Source organism: Cervus elaphus, chromosome 4 (assembly GCF_910594005.1).
Source record: "Cervus elaphus chromosome 4, mCerEla1.1, whole genome shotgun sequence".
NCBI lineage: Eukaryota > Metazoa > Chordata > Mammalia > Artiodactyla > Cervidae > Cervus > Cervus elaphus.
In genome coordinates, this window is record NC_057818.1 from 49,712,605 (window position 1) to 49,734,544 (window position 21,940).

Consider the following 21,940-nt stretch of genomic DNA (forward strand, 5'->3'; position numbering starts at 1 on the left):
ATTTTCTCTAGGAGGCTAATGTTTTGAAGCAATCAGAGGTAAATTTTCTCATAATTAAAGGGGAAGACTTAGTAATAAAAGAAGGTATTAAAGGGAAAAGCTGCAACTCTACAGAAATGTCTTCCTTTAGATCCACAATGGATAGTTCAGTGACTTCAAAAATCATAACATTTACTACAATAATATTGTTGTTCAGTCACAAAGTCCTGACTGGTTCTTTGCGATCCCATGGATTGCTGCAAGCCAGGTTTCCTTGTCCTTCACTATTTCCCAGAGTTACTCAAACTAATGTCCATTAAGTTGGTAATGCCATTCAACCATCTCATCCTCTGTTGCCCCCTTCTCCTCTTGCCCTCAATCTTTCCCAGCATCAGGGTCTTTTCCAATGAGATAGTATGTGGCAAAACTGTGAAAGCAGGTGAAGAAACTGCAACAATATTTTCCCAGATTAATGAAGACTACACCTTGGATCAGATTTTCTTTTTTTTAGGCAGTCCTGGGCACCTTGCAGGGATCTTAGTCCCCTGACTGGGATCAAACCCGTGCCCATGGCAGTGGAAGCAGAGTCCTAACTGGACCATCAGGGAATTCTCCAGATTTTTACTTTTGATGAAAATAATCTCCATGAGAAAGTATCTCCAGATCGGCATCTCTGTGAAGGAGGTACAAGCCCCAGTCTTTAAAATTGCAAAGAAGGCACAGAAAGTATTGCTAAGTGCATATGCCCTCTGGAAATTTAACTGAGCTTGTACTTTTATTAGGGTTTCCCAGGTGGCTCAGTGATAAAACAATCTGCCTGCCAAGGCAGGAGACGTGGGCACCATCCCTGGGTTGGGAAGATTCCCTAAAGGAGGAAATGACAACCCACTGCCAGTATTCTTGCCTGGGAAATCCCCTGAACAGAGGAGCCTGGCGGGCTACAGTCCATGGGGTCAAAAAAAGTGGCACGGCTGAGCACATTTTTATTGGAATTCATTCCTGGTTTTGTATAACTCATTATACAGTTGCATATGTTTTCAGCAAGCTGTCCCTAATTCTCTTTTTCCCCATAAAGCTTTTTTATTTTTAACAGTGCACTGTTTTGCAGGCCTACAGGTTTTTCAGGAAAGCATGTATCAGGTTATAGTAGAAAGACCTGTTCTCAAGAAGCTGGGGCATCTCTTGTAACAAGCAAGGAATTCTTGAGAATTCCTGAGCTTCCCTCACAGGTAGCCAGGAGAGCAGGTTCCCTTTTCCCTCTGAGCAGGGAACAACTTCCCAGGAGACTGTGGAGCAGTTCTCTAGGGTTCAGGCACCAGAGCCCGTCATAGTTCTCTTCTCTCCTCCCGCCAGACCCCCACACCAGTCAGGAGAGGCTTAGTGAAAAGATGCAGAATTTTGCTGCTTACAAGCTTTCGGATCTTGAGCAATTCGCCGAACCTCTGCAGGACTGCTTACCCACTCTTTAAATGGGAAGACACGGTTTTTTAAAAATTACTGTCGTCGCGGTCGTGGTGGGTTTTCATTTTAAAATCTGCCTTTGATTGTTGCTTTATCATTTACATTTGTGACCTTGGACAAGACACTTTACTTCCCTAGGCGTCATCTGTAAAATGGGGCTTTGAGAGCACTTAGTACCACCATGTGTGCGGGCACTTAGCAATAGGATGCACATTAAGCCCCAGTAAATTGAAGTTCCCATTACGGAAGGCGGGGATTCTCGAGTTGTGACTGTGGAGGCAGAGGAACCCAGAGCTGGTGGGGAAAGCAGATGTGGCGGTGATTTCCTCAGGGACACTCCGCACATCCTCCCAGCCCCGTCTTCCCAGCAGAGGCCTCACAGTCAGCCCGACCCGCGAGCTTGTGGCAGCTCGCCGCTGGGCTGCCTCCCCACAGCGCCGGTCCGGCGTGTAGTCCGAATGGACTACACTTCCCAGCGTGCACCTCGGGTCGGGCCCCCAGGGGCCGTCCAGCCGCGGGGACCTCATCCTGGCCGCGTTAGAGGCTCGGGGCAGTAACCACCATTCACGCAGCTCCTACTTTTCCCTTTGCGAAGCGCGTCAGTCACCGTCAACCCCACCTTGGGCTGCGGCCCTCGAAAGGACTGTGAGGAGCGCTCGGCCCTTTCCTCCTCTCCTCCTCCAGTCGTCCGGCCCACCGCGTCCCAGGGAGGGTCCGAGGCCAGGCTTATCTACCCAGAGGATTCCTTCGGCCCCGCGTAGTCCCCACTTCGGCCCGAGGCCGGCGGTCAGGCTCTGGAGGCTGAGGGACGGGGACAGACTTCGAAGCCGCGCTGCCGGAGACTACAACTCCCAGGCGGCACCGCGGCGCAGCGGCAGCGAGCACGTCACTCAGGCACCGCCGGCGGCCCCTGGAAGCGGTGCGGGCGGGGGCAGGGGCTGGGGCCAACCGGGAGGCCGGTGCTGAGGATGGGGGCCGCCCGGCCGCCCCGCGTGTGAGGAGGCCGAGGGGCGCGCCACCCCGTCCTGGGGCGGGCGCCCCCCGGGACCCCGCCAGCTCCGCCCCGCCCGGAGGTTGTGGCCCGGGATGCGGAGCCGGGGGCCGCCGGTGGAGCTGCGCGGGGTGAGAGGCGCGGGGAAGGGGGCTGCCTGCTTCCCTCACCCTCGTCCCCCACCGGCGGACCCCGGCAGGAATTCGGCAGCTGCGCGGCCAGGCCTTCTTAGCGCCCTGACGTTTAGGGGGGACAGGTGAACCCGCCGCCCTTCCCCCACCCCACCCTGCCTGGACAGCTGAATCAGGGGGCACGACCCTGCCCTTTTAAAGAGGATTTTTCTTGCTCCTGTGGAGGGCCCCCCCGCCATGGCCCCCAGGAGTCCCCTAGAATCCGCAGGGACTGCCCCCCATCCTGGCCGCCGGGGCCCGCCCTCTGCATCCCGCGGGCAGCCTGTGTGAAGCGGCCTCCCGCAGCCCCCGGCCCCTCCCCCATGGAGGAGGAGGAGTGGGGGGCGGCCAAGGAGTGGGGCACGACCCCCGCGGGGCCCGTCTGGACCGCAGTGTTCGATTACGAGGCGGCGGGCGACGAGGAGCTGACCCTGCGGAGGGGCGACCGCGTCCAGGTGCTTTCCCAGGACTGTGCCGTGTCGGGCGACGAGGGCTGGTGGACCGGGCAGCTACCCAGCGGTCGTGTGGGCGTCTTCCCCAGCAACTACGTGGCCCTCGGCACCCCCGCCGCGCCCGCCGGCCTCCAGCTGCCCCAGGAGATTCCCTTCCACGAGCTGCAGCTAGAGGAGATCATCGGCGTAGGGGGCTTTGGCAAGGTCTATCGGGCCCTGTGGCGAGGCGAGGAGGTGGCGGTCAAGGCCGCCCGGCTGGACCCTGAACGGGACCCGGCGGTGACAGCAGAGCAGGTGCGCCAGGAGGCCCGACTCTTCGGAGCCCTGCAGCACCCCAACATCATTGCCCTCAGGGGTGCCTGCCTCAGCCCCCCACACCTCTGCCTGGTGATGGAGTATGCCAGAGGGGGCGCCCTGAGCAGGGTGCTGGCAGGGCGCCGGGTGCCCCCTCACGTGCTGGTCAACTGGGCTGTGCAGGTGGCGCGGGGCATGAACTACCTGCACAATGATGCCCCTGTTCCCATCATCCACCGGGACCTCAAGTCCATCAACAGTAAGTGGTGTCCTCCTCCAAAAACTTGCTTCCATTGAACCTTGTGAGGCCAAGCCTTGGTGGCGGGAGGGGGACACCAGAAAATCTTGGCTGGGGCAAGAGGGGGCAGCAGTATACCTTCAGGGCTGGGTGAGACAGCCCTTGTCCCATTAAGGGAGGAAAAGGAAGCCCAGAAAGGTTGAAGACTACAGTCACAGTAGCTATAAAGATGTTTTCATGAACACTGTGACAGGGCCTGTGTTCCCTGCTGTGAACAGGACAGGTATAGTGCCTGCCCTCATGGCCCTTACAGTCCAGCGCTACCATAGTCCACCAGGCAGAGACAGAAAGAGCCTGACCTGGAGTCAGGGTTTCTCAGCCTCAGTGCTAGGGACATTTGGCACCAGAGGGTTGCAGAGTGGCTGACCTGGGTGATATAAGTTGTGGAGTAACATCCTTGGCATCTACCCACTAGATGCCATTAGCATTCCCCACCCACCAGTTATGAGAACCAAAAACGTTTTCAGACATTGCCAAATGTCCTCTGTAGGGCAAAATAGCTCTCAGTTGAGAACCACTTCCTGGTGTCCTCCTGGGCCTCTGTCCCAGCTAGCCAAGACAAACTGGGAAAGAGGAGGAGGAGGAAGAAAAGGGATGTGGCTTATGTAAAAGCTTCCAGGCTGCCTGGCCTATCATAAGACTCTCAAAAGTTGATTGGTTGGTTGAAGGAGAACTGGGGCCAGATGGAAGGCAAGGTTCCCCAGAACTTTCATCTAGATCAACCAGCTTCTCATGATGTCAGTAAACATTAACTGAGTACCTATCACGCTGAAGCCCAACAGGGACCAAAACAGCCATGGTTTCTGCCCTTAAGGCACTCACCATCTAGGGGTTTCATTCATTTCCTGGATATTTCCTGAGCACCTGTTGGGTACCAGACCCTGTCCTGACTGTTAGGACACAGCAGGGAAAGAAAAATCCTACCTTTCTGGCTCTCCCATCCTTCCTCTGCCCCATGTCACTCCCTTTCTTGTCTACGTTGATTTGTTTATTCTGTCGTTTGGTATTTACTGGATCAGATCATATACTATGAAAGAGAGGCCCATTGTGAGTGAGGCCAACATGTTCCCTGCCCTCACATAATATGAGAGGGTTTTCTCTTTGCCCTCAACCCTCACGTCTCATGTTTCTGATTCATGTCAGTTCTACATCTTGAAATGTTTGACTCCACCCCACTATTTTTCTGCTAGCCCCTGGAGTAGAGGGGTGGAGTCTTTCTCACCTGCCAGGTCTAACATTCACTCAGCAGACAGCTACCACATGCCTATGGTGTGACCAGTCCTGCACCAGGGCTGGGGAATTGAGCAAGACAGACAGACAGCCCCCATCCTCTTCGATGCTCATGCTCTAACTCTGAAATTCTGGGTAAATGGAGGCAGGACTGGCCTCTTGAAGCCTGGGTCCCTTCTCAGTCCTTCCTCACTCCTGCTGATTCACAGCCTGCAGGTGGGGTATAAGAACATGCTCCCATGGCCCCAAATTTTTCTGTAGCCAAATGCCACTTGGACAAGGGGTCAGTGGGGCCCTTAGCCTGGCTTCCTGATTGGGCACTGGGACTGATGAATGCCTGAGACAGAGGAAACAGGGCCTCCACAGCACAGCTTCCCCCGTCTAGCCTCCCCGAGGAACTCCTCATCTGATGTCATTCATTCATTGGTTCATTCAACTAATAATTCTGAAGCAGAGTTAAGTGTAGGCACTGTCCTGGGCTCTGGGGATTACAGAAGTGAACAAGATAAGATTACCCCCCCCCCACATGCTTATGGAAGTTATATTTTAGTGGACAGAAATAGATGGTTGGTGTTTAAATAGATAACAAAATTTCAGAGTATCAAGGGCTCTGTAGGAAATAAAGCAGATTAAGGATGGGGCAGAGGGAGCTCTTTAGATTAGATGGTCCAGGAAGGCAACATTTGAGCAGAGACCTGAACCCAGAGGACCCAGCTTTATGAAGACTTGGGCAGGGCAAAGGTCCTAAGGTGGGGATGAAGGTGTCTTGTTGGAGGAACAGCAAGGAGACTGAAGAGGCTGGAAGAGCAGGAGTCAGGCAGAAGACGGAGATGAGGTCATAAAAGTAGATGGGCCAGATCACGTCAATCTTGAGGGGCTATGGTGAAGACTTTGGGTATTTTATTCAATGTAGTAGAAGCCATTAGAGGGTCTTAAGCAGGGGTAACATAATTTTATATACATATATAATTATGTTATATCTATATAATGTATATATAACATGGGCTTCCCTTGTGGCTCAGCTGGTAAAGAATCCGCCTGCAATGTGGGAGACCTGGGTTCAGTCCGTGGGTTGGGAAGATCCCCTGGAGAAAGGAATGGCTACCCACTCCAGTATTCTGGAGAATTCCATGGACTATATAGTATATATATGTATGTTATATATACATATATATATATATGTGTGTGTGTGTATGTATATATATATATATGTAAGTGAATTGAGTTAGGGAGTTATTTCTCCCATGCTGGGAGAAGTATAAGACCATGGGGTGTTCCCTGTGTCACAAGGTCACACCACAAACAGGAGTTGGTGACCTGAGAAGGGAAGACTTCTAGAAGGTAGAGTCACATGCCAGAGCCTCAGTTTGCTTGTCAATAAAATGGGTTGCTTGCTAGTTAATTTGTTCAAAGGGTTTAACCCTGTACCTGCCATATAATAGGCTCCTGATAAACACTGGCCATGATTGTTACTGTTGTTGGTAATCACTCTAGGCAGCAAGTAAGTTGGAACCATTCAATGTGCTTGGGGGATAGATCAGTCAGTCAGATTTTGTTATAATACTGCTGTGTAACAACCCCCCCCACACACACACACACCCGGCAAACTTGGTGTCTTAAAACTCAGTGTCCTTTGTTACCGCTCATACATTTGCAGGCCTGCTGGAGGTAAACTGATTTAGGTGGGGCTCATCTTCCTTGGACCAGCAGGCTAGCCAAGGCATGTTGTTGTGGTGAGGGCAGAAGGGCAAGAGGGCAAGCAGATATGAGAGGCCTGGGCTTGGAACTGGCACTGTCTCTTCTGACTCTTTTTTTTTTTTTTTTTTCTTCTTCTGACTCATTTTATCCGACAAGTTGAGTCACACAGCCAACCCAAAGTAAAGGATGGGGAGATACACATGGCAAAGTGTGACGAAAAAAAGAGTAGAACTGGGGCCACGAAGGCCCCATAGCAGGTGACAAAAGGGAAAGGAAAACCATCCCCTCCTGCTCATGTCTGCAGTTACCACTTCTGGGGTGGTTGGGAATCTGAACGTAGACCAAGGAGAACCAAGGCCATGGCTACCAACCTTTCACTGAACTCCTGGGAGCCCAGGTTAGACTCAGGAGGCTCCCCAACCCTTCATGGGAGGCTAAGGCAGCGATTAGACCAGGGGGAAAGGGTTCATGGTCTTCTGGCCTGGAAAGGAGCTACTGCAGAAGGGGGTGACCCACGGTGACAGGGAGAGAACAAATAGGAGATTCCAGGTGAGGTGGGGGTAGGACACAGGTCTGTAGCTAAACAGATCTAGGATGACCCCCCCTTTCTTTCCACCCTGCAGTCCTCATCCTGGAGGCCATAGAGAACCACAACCTCGCAGACACGGTGCTCAAGATCACAGACTTTGGCCTCGCCCGCGAGTGGCACAAGACCACCAAAATGAGCGCTGCGGGGACGTACGCTTGGATGGCCCCGGAGGTTATCCGTCTCTCCCTCTTCTCCAAAAGCAGTGACGTCTGGAGGTGCTGACGGTGGGGTGGGGGACAGGGAGGGGAGGCCTCCTGGGAGTGGAGGAGGGAGGAAGTGGGAGAAGGGCAGAGTGGGAGGGACCGGCTGCCACAGCCGCTGGGAGCTGGGATCCAGCAAAGGGGCTGCTGGCAAGGTCAGACCAGCAGACAAGCACCAAAGCAGGTGCCTGCTCTGCTAGCAGAAGTGGTATAGAGATAGGCCGTCAGCACCAAAGATCCTCAAGACACCATCCATGACATGGCCCCCACTCCTCAGACAGGAAACTGAGACCTTTATAGGTAGCCATTCATTCATTCATTCATTCATTCATCCATCCAACTGCCCTGGGCTCAAGGGATATAGCAGCATATAAAAACAGACCCAGTTCCTGCCCACAGGAATAATACATACATACACGGGCTTCTCTAACGGTTCAGTGGGTAGAGAATTCTTTGCAATGCAGGAGACACAGGAGACATGGGTTCAGTCCCTGGGTCAGGAAGATCCCCTGGAGGAAGGCATGGCAACCCACTCCAGTATTCTTGCCTGGAGAATCCCATGGACTGAGGAGTCTGCGTGGCTGCAGTCCAAAGGGTCACAAAGAGTCAGACACGACTGAGCAACTTTCACTTCACTTTCACATACAAACATGTGAAGCTGAAAAGGCTGTTTTTAAATTAAGAAAATTGTAAAATAATTTTTAAAAGATAATAAGTTAATAATAAGTTAATCCACCAGATAAAGGACTAGACAGTATTACGAGCTAAGAAGCTAACTGAAAAGCTCTCTGCAGTCTGGAGATGACTTTGGGGAAGGTTTTTATGAGAAGTGGCACTCGAGCCCGGTTCTGAATGACGAGAAGGAGCCAGTCATGCTGAGTTTAGGGAAAGAAGCTTCCCAAGCAGGGGGAGCAGCTGCCACAAAGGAAATACTGAGGTGAGAACGAGCATGACATGTTCCAGAAAAGGACACATGGCTGGAGCAGAGCAGGCAGGGAGGAAAGTCATGGAAAGTGATGGAGGAAAGAGAGAGCTGAGGGCTCCGCAGAGAAGGGAGCAGACTCCAGGTTTATTCCAAGTGCACTGGAAAGCCATTGGAGGCATTTGTGAATGACACAATCTGATGGAGCATCACAAAGGCTCCCTCGGCTGATGGACTTCAGGGGACAGGAGTGGGGGCAGGAGGCCAATGAGGTGGCTGTTTGTCACCTGCAAGACCTGGTGACAGCAGAAACTCGGCCTTCTCTTGGGGGGAAGCCAAACCCAGGTCAGTCCCCAGCTGAGGCTCCAGATGGACCAAGCAGCAAAGTCATGGTCCTGGGGCAGACAGATCAGACAGGAAGTCTCAAATAGAGCAGCGCAGCCCTTGGGGGGAAGTTTAGTCTTGCTTCACATAAGGCATTCATTTATGATCCCAAACATTTATAGAAGCCATATTTCAGTGACAACAGAAAACCCAAAATAAAAATAATATGGATGCTTTTGCTCTCATGTAAAAGCCCAGGCCTGATACACTATTAGGAATTCAGAGTCCTATTTTAGGGTTTTTAATAGGGGCGTCATTGACATTGGACAATCAAAACATCCCCACAGGTTTCCAGAGATGTAGAAGAGGTAGAGGGGGTGGGGTCTGGCCACCAACACTTAAAATCCACTGTTATCTTCCTCCACCTTGTATGGCCACCATTCCCAATTCTACTTCATGGTCCAGGATGGCTGCTTGAGCTCCAGCTTTTATTGTCTATATTCCAACCAGTAAGAAGGAGAAAAGAGGAGAGGGGACCCCCTTCCCTTTAAGGAGACTTTTTGGAAATTAGTTGCACACTACACACTTCCATATCCCACTGGCCAGAACCCTTGCCATATGGGCATACTTTGATGCAAAAGAGGATGGAAAGTTATTTCAGGCAGCATTCCTCCAGCTCAAATTTACCAGAGCTGTCACTGAGAAAGGAGCTGCATGAGGGCAGGGCCTGTGTCTATCTTACTCCGGTACCCGGAAGAGTGCCTCGCACACAGCAGACATTTAATAAGTGTATGTTGAATGAATGCATGCCTCGATATGGGGGAGCATGGGGATCCACTACGTGTTAGGCATTGCATAAAACACCCATCAGGACCCGGAAGGAGCAGAGTTTACTGGAGCAGATAAACGTGCAGGTGACAGTAACGTGGTGATGCGTGCTCTGGAGCTGTAGCCACCAAGGACGCTGTTGTGGGCTTCAGGTGGCCCTGAGTGCAGTGTGGCTCCACCACTCACAAGCTGTGTGACCTTAAGCAAACAATGTAACCTCTCTCAGCCTGCACCCACTCACTGGATAAAACAGGGGTCTTATCCAGTGCCTTCTGCCTTACAGGACTCAAGTAATGCAGGCCTGGAGTAAATGCTCTGTAAATGTTAAATAGTGTTAACTTGTATTTAGAGGTAAGTGCAGCGGGTTCAATGGAAATGTAGTGAAGGGGCCTCTGACCCGGATTTGGAGGCTGTGGAATCAAGGAAGCCTTGTTGGTTAGAGAGGGCACCTGAGTTGTGACTTGAAGGACAGTTAGGCAAAGGGGAAGGGTGTTCTCAACCAAGGGAACAACGTGTGCAAAGGCCAGAGGTTAGGAAAAACAGGATTTGTTCAACTGTTTAGCGTGGCTGCGAGATGCAGCTGGGGTTGGTACAGGGGCCAAGAGTGTTTAGAGGGGGAAGCTGCGGGCGTCAGCAAGATCAGAGCTAAGAAGGGTGGATTTGCCCAGTGGGCATGAGGAACCCACCGAAGGTTTTCAGGCAGGGGAGCGGAGGAAAGAGGGGCAGAGCAAGGGAGAGACACCAGAGGACCAACCCCACCACATCTGTTTGAGATCAGGCTGTGGAGGTCAAAGCCAGTTCTTGTGGCCTCACTGGCCGGGGCTGGATGCTGGGGGGCGGAAGGCCCACCACGGGACTGGAGGCAGGGCTGGGGTGTAGGTGAGGATGAGGGTGGGCTGTGGCATCACCACTCCCTCTCCCCCACCTGCAGCTTCGGGGTACTGCTCTGGGAGCTGCTGACGGGTGAGGTCCCCTACCGTGAAATCGACGCCTTGGCCGTGGCATATGGCGTGGCTATGAACAAGCTGACTCTGCCCATTCCCTCCACATGCCCCGAGCCCTTTGCCCGCCTACTGGAGGGTGAGCCAGGGCCCCGTGGAAGAGGGTAGGCTCTGCTTGGGGTGGCAAGGAGCCCTCAGGCCCAGACCTCACCCCTTCACACCCATCCATTCCGTTGAGCCCAGGAGTGAGGGAGAAGGGGCTGGAACCATGGGACCATGATCAGTCTCCCCTAAGGTTGGCTCCGTGGCCTCCAGGCCTTTGTTCTGGCCAGGCAGGCCCACAGCACTTGAGGGCAGCCTATTAGGATTCACTGGCCCTGGGATTCCTCCCCGACCCTTGATTCTACCACCAGTCAGGGAACAGGTCCCTGAGTTTCTCTCCCCAGGGTTTCACCAAGTGAAACGCTGCCGGGAACATGGCTTTGAATTCCTTCCCCTGGGCTCCATGGGAGCTATTTGTCCACAGTCCCTTAAAGTCCTGCCTCCACTGAGCAGGCTGATGCCCCAGAGCTTGGCCATTGACATCTCCACTCCCACTGCTGTCCTCCCCACCCCCACCCCAGAATGCTGGGACCCAGACCCCCACGGGCGGCCAGATTTTGGCAGCATCTTGAAGCAACTTGAAGTCATCGAACAGTCAGCCCTGTTCCAGATGCCGCTGGAGTCTTTTCACTCACTGCAGGAAGACTGGAAGCTAGAGATTCAGCACATGTTCGATGACCTCCGGACCAAGGAGAAGGTGAAGGCAGGGGTGAGGTGGGAGGGATGGAGCAAGGTGCCTGAATCCTGATGCCGTGGATGAGGCAGAGACCCTTCCCCTGAGCCTGGGGATCTTCAGGTCCCATTCAGGGTGAAGGGAGCCTTTTTCACATGTTAAGGAAAGACAGCCTCCTGTTGGCAGATTGATCAGAAAAAGACACCCTGCCCTGAAGTACTTGCAGGTGACACCACGTGAGGTCTAGAAATTGGCTTTAAAATCCTACAGCAAAAGTGAGAGGGAGAGGGGAGCAGGAAGGTGATGCGTGAAAAAAGATTTATAAAGTTAACTGTTGAAGTCGGATGGATGGTGGGTGCGTCGGATGCACTTTTCTCTCTCCGCTTTTGTGGGTGTTTTCCAAATTGAAAACTTTAAAAATTAAAAATCAAAGAGAAAAAGAAGAAGAAGAAAGAAAAGCCAGCCCTTTCTTTGGGCCAGCACAGCCTCCTGCCCTCGCCCCCAACCCCGGGTAGTGAAGCGTGAGTTGGATTGTGCCCCAATTTGCCCCACAGCAGAACGGCCTGTTCGGGACACCAACCAGGCCCAGCAGCCCCGGGACCAGCCCCGGGGGCAGGGTAGCTCCGGCCCTCTCCCCAAGCCGCCCGTCTCCTCCCCAGGAGCTCCGGAGCCGCGAGGAGGAGCTGCTGCGGGCGGCGCAGGAGCAGCGCTTCCAGGAGGAGCAGCTGCGGCGGCGCGAGCAAGAGCTGGCCGAGCGCGAGATGGACATCGTGGAGCGGGAGCTGCACCTGCTCATGTGCCAGCTGAGCCAGGAGAAGCCCCGGGTCCACAAACGCAAGGGCAACTTCAAGCGCAGCCGCCTGCTCAAGCTGCGGGAAGGCGGCAGCCACATCAGCCTGCCCTCCGGTACCCGCCCACGCCCCTTCAGCAGCCCCGAGAGGCCGCTGGGAGCAGCGCTAACCCAGGGGTCATCTCTTCCTTTTATTTCTTTACTTTTCAAGCCTTTTAAAATTATTATTACTAAATATATCACAACTACGGAAAATGACCCCCAAAAAACTGTATAGCTTAATGCATTAATAGGATCTCCCAGGAGAGCAGAGAGACCCTACAGCCACTCCAGATGCCTGCACATGCCCCCTCCAAACAATCCCCCTGCCACTTCCTAAAAGTAAACACCTGCCTTGACTTTCAGGGCCATCACTTCCTTACTTTTCCTCGTAGTTTTGTCTCCCAGCTATTTGTTTAATATCTTTTTAAGTCTTCTTCTTTGTCCTCCTTGCCTCATTTATCCCAGAGCATTTCCCATAGTCTGGATTTTGCTGCTTGCAGCTCCCTGGTATCTCTTAACATGTCCCTCTGTCCCCTGAATTTCCTATCAATTGTTATTAGGTTAAACCATGTGAAATTGCTGGTGTTCAGCCATTTTTGACCTACAGAAACAGAAGTTTTACATGGCTTAACCTAAGAGTTGGATCTCAAGGATCAGTTTTAAGTTCAGGTTTGATTTTTTTTTTTTTTGAAGACTGCCTTCTAGGTAACATCAGAAGGCACTTCATGCTGATATTCTTTCTGTTACAAGAGATGTTACAATCCCTAGAACAGTGCCTGGAATTACACCAGCCAACAGAAATATAATGCAGGCTGCATGTGTCATTTTACATTTTCTGGTAGCCATATGAAAAAAGGGGGGGGGAGTGGGAAACAGGTGAAATTAACTTTAATAGTGTATTAGTGTATTTTGTTTAGCCCAATATTCACGTGTAGTCATTACAAGAACAATTTTAAATAAGATATTTTACCTTCTTTTTTTCCCACACTAAACCTTTGAAATCCAGTGTGCATTTTATGAGCTTCCCAGGTGGCCCTGAAAGTTAAAGTTGCTCAGCCATGTCTGACTGTTTGTGACCTCCTGGACTATACAGTCCATAGAATTCTCCAGGCCAGAATACTGCAGTGGGTAGTCTTTCCCTTCTCCAGGTTATCTTCCCAACCCAGGGATCGAACCTAGGTCTTCCACATTGCAGGCAGATTCTTTACCAGCTGAGCCACCAGGGAAGCCAGGTGGCACTAGTCGTGAAGAACTCACCTACCTGCCAATGCAGGAGATGTACGAGTTGCAGGTGTGATCCCTGGGTCGGGAAGCTCCCCTGGAGGAGGGCATGGCCACCCACTCCAGTATTCTTGCCTGGAGAATCCCCATAGAGGATTCTCAGGCTACAGAGGACTGGCAGGCTACAGTCCATGGGGTCTCAGAGTCAGATAGAACTGAAGTGACTTCGCTTATGCACACATGTTCATTTTATATTCTTAGTGCATCTCAATCTGGGCTCTAAATTGTCCTCAAAAATTCTTGACCTATATTTAGGCTTCATAAAATGTACAATTGAAAGAGCAGATTCACATACCAAAGTTGTTCCGGACATACTTAAATGTTTCCAATGACTGAACTATCTGTTTTTAAAAGTAAGCTTAAATTACTTATAACTAAATAACTAAAGGTAACACTCTCCAGTTCCTTGGTTGCACAAGCCACATTTCAAGCGCTCACTTTCCATGTGTGGCTAACGGCTGCCATATTGGACACTCAAGCCTAGATCCTCGGGGCAGCGGCTCTCAGACCTGAGTGAGCAGCAGAGGTAACTTGAGTACTGTTACACTGCAGTTGGATTGCTGCACCTCACCCCCACAGTTCCTGATTCAGGGAGGGCATCAAGAATCTGCGTTTCCAAGAGGTTTCCACTTGATGTCGATGCTGCAGTGGTTTGAGAACCACTGCATTAAGGAATACAAAATGGTGGCATTCCTTCAAAGGGAACTTCTCTTTGGCTACTCATGGAACCCTGTGCTTAGGAAAGTCTCTTTCTTTTTGCAGGCTTTGAACATAAGATCACAGTCCAGGCCTCTCCAACCCTGGAGAAGCGGAAAGGATCAGATGGGGCCAGCCCACCCGCAAGCCCCAGCATCATTCCCCGGCTGAGGGCCATTCGCTGTGAGTATCTCCCAAGGCCCCGAGCAGTCAGTGAACAGACTTCCCTGAGCACATAGCTGGCACCAAGCCAGAGCAACATCAGGGGGGCAGGCAGGTAGGATCCCCCTCCCTCATTATCACTGGGGGAAACAGACAACAAGTAAACAAGCTGGTGAGCAGGATAACTTCCTGTAGTGGTACGCACTCTAAAGGAAATCAGGGAAGGGAATAAAACAGAAGGGTTGCTGTTTTTAAATCACGAAGAAAGATTGTCAGAGAAGCCGAGGTTTAAGTAGGGACCTGCATGGTCAGGAGGGGTGACACATGCAGAGATCTGAAGGAACAGTGTCCCTGGCAGAGGGAACAGCAAAGGTGGAAGCCCAGAGGCAGGAACAAGTATGCTGATTATCAGCTGGGAAGGCCAACTTGGATGAAGTAGGAAGAATAGGGAGAGCAGTGAGTTTATGGTCAAGGGTTCACCAGGAGAGGATTGCCCTGGGCCTTAAGAAAGGGGATAAGGAATCTGGATTTTATCTGAAATCTGAGGGGGAACCTCTGGAGGGCTGTGAGCAAGGCAGGGATGGAGTAAACTTGACCTTTTCCCTCTGACTGCCGTGAGGAGTAGGGACTGTAGGCAGGCAGGAGTCAAGGTGGGAGACAGGTGAGACGAGGGTGCTGGGCCAGGACAGGGGCCTTGAACGGGGCAGATGGCCTGTCAGCCGCACAGCGGAGGTGCAGGGCTCGCTGAGGAGGTGAAGGATTCCCAGTCAGCTCCCCCAGTCCGTCCTGCTCCATCATTCACCCCGGCCTTGCCCCACACACCACCCCTGACACACTGCTCTTTGGGCACCTGCTTTGTACCCAGAGGTCATTCTCCTGGGCGGACGCAGAGACAAATGATGACCGAACCATGGTGGTCAGGATGTTCAACGTGTGATAGGAACAGAGGAGAGAGAACAGTCGACTCTGTAGGGGACAGACTGTTCCGGAACACTCCACAGGGACTTGGCATCTGCTCTTCCCTCTGCCTTGTGTCCACCTGACTCCCTCCCTCACCTCCTTCAAGTCTCTGCTCAGATCCCTCCTTCTCACACACCAGACCATCCCTAACACCCCGAGCCCCCTACCAGCTTTCCTTGCCCCACACTGCTAATCACCTTCTAGCCCCCGACCCAGATGACAACCTAGGGTGACTCCTGTTGATCATCTGTCCTCAGTCCCTAAAATGTAAATTCTTCCAGGGCCAGGGCAGGGTGTCTGGTCTACTCTTATCACTGCTGTCTTCTCGGCACCTCCCACAGGGCTTGGCACGTAGACGGTGCTAGTAAACATTTGGGAATGAAGGGATGGCTGAAGGGTTAACTGGGGAGGGGTGACAGGTGATGACACTGAGGAAGCCAGGACATCATCCCAACAGCCGTGGGGAGCTATGTGAGGATGGCTAGCAGGGAAGGGTTGTGATTGGAGTCAGAATCCCAGCTCCCTTGGGCTTCCAGGTGGAGGGTGAGACCAAGGCGGGGAGAGTAAGGCTGGAGATCAACTGGGACAGGCTGAGACCCGGTGACCAAGTGGCTTCTCTGGGCCCAGTGACCCCCGTGGATGGCGGTGGCTGTAGCGCCAGTGGCAGCAGCAGTGGTGGCAGTGGGACGTGGGGCCGCAGCAGCGGACCCCCAAAGAAGGAAGAGCTGGTCGGGGGCAAGAAGAAGGGCCGGACCTGGGGGCCCAGCTCCACACTGCAGAAGGAACGCGCTGGCGGAGAGGAGAGGTACTGGCCGCATGGAGCCCCCCCGACACCCTGCGCCTCTCTCCTAGGCCCTTGGCAGCCAGGAGGCCTATGACTGGCCCCTCAATCTTTGGTGCCCCCTGCAGGCTGAAGGCCCTGGGAGAAGGAAGCAAACAGTGGTCATCAAGTGCCCCCAACCTGGGCAAATCCCCCAAACACACACCGATCGCCCCAGGCTTTGCCAGCCTCAATGAAATGGGTAAGAGGGTGAGGGTGCCTTTAAAAGGGAGGGGGAGGGACATTCCCTGGAAAGGGGAACATAACCCAAGACCAAGGGGTGACCATTCCCCAGGGTTGCGCGGAGGGAGCCGGATTTCACTGGCCAGAGGGTAGGACGCATTCCTGGAATGGGAGGCAGCTGGTCCCTGGGTGGTGGGGGTCATTCCCAAGGGGAGGGGGGTTGGGGGGAGAAATACTCAAGAACCACGCTTAGTGGGACTTGGTGATCTTGTTGGTGTGGTCATTGGGGGCAATCCCTTGCCTCCAAGTCCCGGGGTGGGGGATGGGCCAAAGGGCCCGGGGCCCAGAGTTAAGTTGAGTCAGAGGCCAGTGACGGCCCTCTCCCGGTTGCAGAGGAGTTCGCGGAGGCGGACGGAGGCAACAGCGTGCCCCCGTCCCCCTACACCACCCCGTCCTACCTCACGGTGCCGCTGCCTACCCAGCCCTCCCCGGGGGCGCGGGCGCCATGGGAGCCGAGTCCGCCCGCGCCGCCCGCCCGGCCCGGGCACGGCTCCCGGCGGCGTTGCGAGCTCGCGCTGTTGGGCTGCGCCACGCTGCTGGGCGCCGTGGGCCTGGGTGCCGACGTGGCCGAGGCGCGCGCGGCGGACGGCGAGGAACAGCGGCGCTGGCTCGACGGCCTCTTCTTCCCCCGCGGCGGCCGCTTCCCGCGGGGCCTCAGCCCGACCGGGCGCTCCCCCGGCCGCCGCGACGATGCGGCCCCCGGCCCGGGCCTGGCGCCCTCCGCCACCCTCGTGTCACTGTCGTCGGTGTCCGACTGCAACTCCACGCGTTCGCTGCTGCGCTCCGACAGCGACGAGGCTGCGCCGGCCGCGCCCTCCCCGCCACCCTCCCCACCCGCGCCCCCACCCAGCACCAACCCCCTGGTGGACCTGGAGCTGGAGAGTTTCAAGAAGGACCCCCGGCAGTCGCTCACGCCCACCCACGTCACGGCCGCGCGCGCTGTGAGCCGCGGGCACCGGCGGACGCCATCGGATGGGGCGCTGGGGCAGCGGGGGGCGCCAGAGCCCACGGGCCCCGGCCCTGGTGAGTGAGGCTCCACGTGCTCCGGGAGCAGAAAAGGGCCCATCTCCCTTGCTCCCACCAAAGCTCTATGTCCCAGCCCAGCAAGGACCCCCTGGACGCGGAGTCCTCTTGTTTAGCGTGGGGAGAGCCAGTGTCTCCATGGCCCCCACTGCTTCAAAAGGCTTTGTGGATCCCTGGGTAACTGAGACGCAGAATGAAGCAGGAGTAGGAACTCTTAATGCCTACAGGGGCCAGGCAGGTGACGTTAATGGCAACGATCACTAGTGCTAACACCATGTGTTGGGTACCCGTTCTCTATAGTTTATTAACACGACAAAGATGATTAGAACAGAAAGGAACTAAGGACCTCCTATCAGGCACTGTGCTACTTGTTCTACAATTACTGTATTTAATCCTCGTCTGTGTAGCCGAGGTGCTGAAATCCCCATTCACAGACAGCAACATGCCTAAGGTGTCTCTGTGGGTCTTGGTGAGCCTGCCCAGTGTTGGAGAGGTGGGAGGGATGAGGGCTTTGTCTGGAGTACTAGCAAGGAGACGGGCTCTGAAAGACAAAGGGCTGCCCAGAGTCGCACCCAGACGAGTGAGCAGTTAGGAGTGGGGGGCAGGTGGGGGTGGTGAGGTAAAGGTCCAAACCCTGCTGGACAGTAGGCCCAACAAAATCAGATTTTTTTGTCAAGAGAAGTCCAATTCCAATCTTCATGTAAATGCTCCTACCTTTTAAACACCACCCTCTGGCCCACCCCACTCACTTCCTCCGATCCTCTCTTCCAGGCCCTCGAGATGCCCTGGACTTCCCCCGCCTGCCCGACCCCCAGGCCCTGTTCCCCACCCGTCGTCGGCCCCCCGAGTTCCCAGGCCGCCCCACCACCCTGACCTTCGCCCCAAGGCCCCGGCCAGCCGCCAGCCGTCCCCGCCTGGACCCCTGGAAACTGGTCTCCTTCGGCCAGACGCTCAGCATCTCGCCTCCCAGCAGGCTGGACACTCCAGAGAGCCCGGGACCCCCCAGCATGCAGCCCACGCTGCTCGACATGGACATGGAGGGGCAGAGCCAGGACAGCACAGTGCCCCTGTGCGGGGCCCACGGCTCCCGCTGAGGCCTGCCTGCCGCCGCCCGCCTGGGCAGCCATGAATGTAGCGCCCCAGGCCCCGCCCCAGCCCACCATGCCACATGGCAGGGGAGGCCCTGGGCAGGATACTCACTATTTATTGGGGAAGGGGGGAGGGAGGGCATTTAATTTATTCCTTTGTACCCCAGGGGGTGGGGCCCTGTGCCTGCCCTGCGGTGGGGGGGAGGGTGGGCAGGGGTACTCAGGGACAGGGCATCATAGAGGATTTGGCACAAAATGCAGCATTAAAGGTAACCCCTGCCCCCTACCACGTTTGGCTGTGTATCTTTCCCTGGCCCAGGCCCAGGTCCTAGATCATCCCCAGTGGCACAGCACCCCACATCCTCTGTCCCGGGCCTCTCTGGTCTGAGTCCAGGGTGTGTAGCCTAGGCCCTTGTCCCCTCCCGGGCCCCACAAGAATACCACACACAGAGGTTATGGTCACCAGTGACAAGTGCTTTACCAAAGAACATGAGTCAGGGGAAGTTACATGGTGAGGTGAGGTGGGGTGGGGTGGGGTGGGGGGGAACAGGGACAGTCCCCCCCAGGTTGGCCTCAGCCAACGACGTCCCGAGTCCCGGGCCCGGCCCCACTGTCTTCCCGCTGGAGGCTGCAGCGGTTCATCTTGAGCTGAGTCAGCTGGATGTAGCGCAGGACGTTGGTGTCTGCAGGGGAGGTGGGCAGAGTATTATCTGTGTGTCCTGGGGCAGCAGGTAACATCCTCACCACCTTGGCTCATACGTCATGGTCCCCATCCTCCACTGGGTCCCCCACACAGCCTGTGTCACCAGAGCCCTTCTCGCAAAGCCCAGCCAAGCAGGCAAGAGCAGGACATGTCACACCTCCATACTTTCATATCTGCTGTGCCCTCGGCCAGGCATGCCTGAGCTCAGAGACTCCTGTCCCACTTCTCACCCTCCAGTGACACTGCAGGAAGCGTGTTCTCTCCAAACCCCTTAGCAGGAAAACTCATCTCACACCCTGGGCCATACACCTATTGTGCTCCTCCTTCAGTGATGATTAATACAGAACTGAGTCTTCTGCCTCCTCCACCCATGTGCGCACACACAGACACACATACACCCGCTATGATCTCCCACCAGGCAAGGAATAAGCCTCCAGGTCTGACAACCTGCTAATTTTCTGGCATTGCACACACATGCACACCCCCTATGATTTCCCACAGGGCAAGGAACAAGCCTCCAGGTCTGCCAACACCTCCCCCTGCTACTTTTCTGGCATTGCCAGGAAAGGTGAATGAATAGGTGAGTGTGTGAATGGGTTAGTGAGTAGGTGAATGAGTTTGAGGGGGGAGGGGTAAATGGAGATTGCCGGGGGCGGGGGGAGGGGGGGGAGGTTGTGAGAGGCCAGGATGGCTGAATAGGTGAACAGAAGGTATCAGGGTGGGTTAATGACCGAAGAGATGAGAGGTGGTTGGGTGAATGTCAGGAACGACAGGTGAGTGGACACGAATGACTGGCAGGTGAGTGGATGAGTATGTGTGTGTAAGGAGTAGATGGGTAGGGGGTACAGCACTCCCTGAAGCCGCTCTGCCCTCAGACTCCTTCCCTTGTTTCCTCCTCTCTCCCACCCTCGCTTGCTCCCACCCCGCCCCTCACCTGTGGGCTCCCGGCTGCGGGCCTCCTGCAGGTAGCGCAAGGCGCGTGCATAGTCGCCCAGGTGGTAGAAGGCAATGCCGGCGCGGTAGGTGGCCTTGAAATTGCCCTGCTGCTTCTCCAGCACCTTGAGACAGTACTCGCGCACCCGCTCATAGTTCACCAGCTCCGACTGCAGGAGGCAGGCTGCGGGAGCACCAGGACCGGGGCTCTCACAGCCTGTCGACACCGAGGCCTCAGCCGATCGCGAGGAGCCTGGCCCTTCAGGCGCCGGAGAATCAATCCCTTCCCTTTCAGACGGCGGCGCGCAGCCCACAGGCTTGCTCGGGCCACCGGGGAACGCCAAGCTTCTGACCAATCAAGACAGAATCAATCTGCGCCGCCGCTAGAGGGCGCGAAAAACACAGAGCGGGGCTCTCGGAGCTTGCTTAGCTGGGAGGTGTCTGTTAGGGAGAGTACTAAAGGCGATCTCAGAGGTGGTGAGGGATGGGTCCTTGAATGGCTCCTCCAGGGTAAGTTTTTCTCACCTGAGATTCGCAGGTGGCAGCCCAAAGCCCATTTCCTGCATCCCAACTCCTTCCATCCCTGTGGCCCCGTAGACTCCCAACGCCTCTCCCTGATCAAGTTCTTAGTTCTTCCCCCCAACTCACAGACCCCAGCCCCAACCCCTTCGAGCCTCCAGCCCCCACCCCAAGGCTTGAGGAGTGCCTCTCACGTCCCGCGCCTCTCACATAGGCACCCTCTGCTCTCCCCGACGGCCGTACCCGTGAGGGAGTCGTAACATTCCACCTCTGTGTTCTCCACCAGGCGCCGCTGCTCCTCGCTGAGGCGGGCTGGCCCGGGGCTGGTGGCGGGCCCGGGGCTGGGGGCGGGCAGGCCTCCCGGGCGGGCTCCCTGCGCCGCCTTCAGCTGCAGCAGCGCTCGATGATACTTGCCGATGGCTTCCCGGAACTTCTTCTCCCGGTAGCAGCGCTGACCCTCCGCCTTAAACGCCACGGCGGCCCGCAGGCTGCTGTCGAGCGCAGCACCCAGGGCTCCCGAAGCCTCTGGGGTAGGACTGGACCGAGCCGACCCATGGCGGGGGCTGGGGCCCGGCGGGGAAAGGGCGGGAGGCGGGCGCGGCGGAGGCTCAGGGGCAGCGCTGAGCATCAGCACCGGGGACAGCGCGCCGCGCTGCATTGTGGGAAACTCCTGCGGCCGCCGCTGCAGCTACCGCATCGCCCCCCGCGGGGCTGGTCCCCACCCTTTCTCCGCCCCCGCACCTCCGACAGCCGACTCCGGCTGCCCCCTATGGGTCTAGAGAAACCCCTCAAAACCCCACTCTCTTCAAAACCCTTCTTCCCACTCCTCTTACCTTCCCCACTCTGCTGCTTGCTCGCCTCCCTTATGCCCAAAGCTCCCGCACCTTTCTAGAAGGAAAGAACAAGTCTGGGGAAAAGAGCAGGAAGATAGCCTCGTGGAAAGCTGGTTTTCAGACCGGTAGGCATCTGGCATAGCTGGGTAGGAACACAGGCCATGGATTCAAGCTGCCCAGATTCAAATTCCTGCTTATTTTCTCACTAGTTGTTGACTTGGACAAATCACCTAAATTACCTGTGATTCTGTATCCTCATCAGTAACACAGGACTGTGATAGCAACTGTGGAACACACTCGTTTATCTATTCAACAAACAAATATTGACTGATATCTTTCTGTGCCCAGTTCTGGGACTGGGTGGTGCTGGGACATAGCAGGGACTGACAGCACCTCAGATTCTACCCTCACTGGGTTCCTAGGCAACTGCGGAGACTGACAGGTGATCAGACAGTGGCAGCCCAGAGTGGGCCAGCCTGGGAGGTAGAGACAGAGGGGCCAGGGCTGTAATGGGGGAAACACAACAAGCTCTGAGGGCCCACAGGAGGCACCTGGCATAGGCTGAGATGGTGAGTGAAGACTTCCCGAAGGAGGGGAGAACTCGATGAACAAGAGAGATCTGTTTCCTGCCCGCATCTAGCTCACTGTCTGGGTAGAAGAAGCAGTGAGAAAGCAGTCATGTGACAGTGCAGCAT

General features: G+C 55.2%; 2 protein-coding genes and 1 long non-coding RNA gene across 5 annotated transcripts in view; 1 reads left to right on the forward strand and 2 right to left on the reverse strand.

Moving 5' to 3' along the window:
* LOC122692018 overlaps positions 1-2,159 on the reverse strand; it is a 59,505-nt gene extending 57,346 nt beyond the window's left edge. For both annotated transcript variants that reach the window (XR_006340559.1, XR_006340560.1), the window contains exon 1: positions 2,060-2,159. This is a non-coding gene — a long non-coding RNA (uncharacterized LOC122692018). The remainder of the gene's footprint in view (positions 1-2,059) is intronic.
* Positions 1,964-18,543, forward strand: MAP3K10 (mitogen-activated protein kinase kinase kinase 10). Of its 2 annotated transcripts, XM_043899162.1 has the most exons (11): positions 1,964-3,606; positions 7,197-7,377; positions 10,368-10,516; positions 11,001-11,176; positions 11,812-12,058; positions 14,028-14,144; positions 15,711-15,888; positions 15,993-16,105; positions 16,199-16,235; positions 16,480-17,169; positions 17,941-18,543. In XM_043899162.1, exons 1-11 carry the CDS (start codon positions 2,925-2,927, stop codon positions 18,296-18,298), a joined length of 2,928 nt encoding a protein of 975 aa, XP_043755097.1. In that variant the 5' UTR covers positions 1,964-2,924; the 3' UTR covers positions 18,299-18,543. The 2 variants fall into 2 exon arrangements, with proteins under 2 accessions (XP_043755097.1, XP_043755098.1); XM_043899163.1 differs by lacking the exon at positions 16,199-16,235 and having other exon boundaries at positions 1,967-3,606.
* A 167-nt stretch (positions 18,544-18,710) lies between these two features.
* On the reverse strand, positions 18,711-21,191 carry TTC9B (tetratricopeptide repeat domain 9B). Its single transcript, XM_043899165.1, has 3 exons — positions 20,656-21,191; positions 19,895-20,077; positions 18,711-18,940 (listed from the first exon to the last, which is right to left on the reverse strand). The coding sequence occupies exons 1-3, from the start codon at positions 21,068-21,070 to the stop codon at positions 18,831-18,833; spliced, it is 708 nt and encodes a 235-aa protein (XP_043755100.1). The 5' UTR covers positions 21,071-21,191; the 3' UTR covers positions 18,711-18,830.
* Positions 21,192-21,940: the final 749 nt, after the last annotated feature.

Bases quoted from the DNA above. Each gene is read 5' to 3' on its own strand.
- MAP3K10 (XM_043899162.1), top strand. From the start codon at position 2,925: ATGGAGGAGGAGGAGTGGGGGGCGGCCAAGGAGTGGGGCACGACCCCC. The intron at 11,177-11,811 runs GTGAAGGCAGGG...TCTCCTCCCCAG, and splicing joins ACCTCCGGACCAAGGAGAAG to GAGCTCCGGAGCCGCGAGGA. The intron at 16,106-16,198 runs GTAAGAGGGTGA...ACCATTCCCCAG, and splicing joins TGCCAGCCTCAATGAAATGG to GGTTGCGCGGAGGGAGCCGG.
- TTC9B (XM_043899165.1), bottom strand. From the start codon at position 21,070: ATGCAGCGCGGCGCGCTGTCCCCGGTGCTGATGCTCAGCGCTGCCCCT. The intron at 20,078-20,655 runs GTACGGCCGTCG...GTGCTCCCGCAG, and splicing joins ATGTTACGACTCCCTCACGG to CCTGCCTCCTGCAGTCGGAG. The intron at 18,941-19,894 runs GTGAGGGGCGGG...CCTCCCCTGCAG, and splicing joins CCGCAGCCGGGAGCCCACAG to ACACCAACGTCCTGCGCTAC.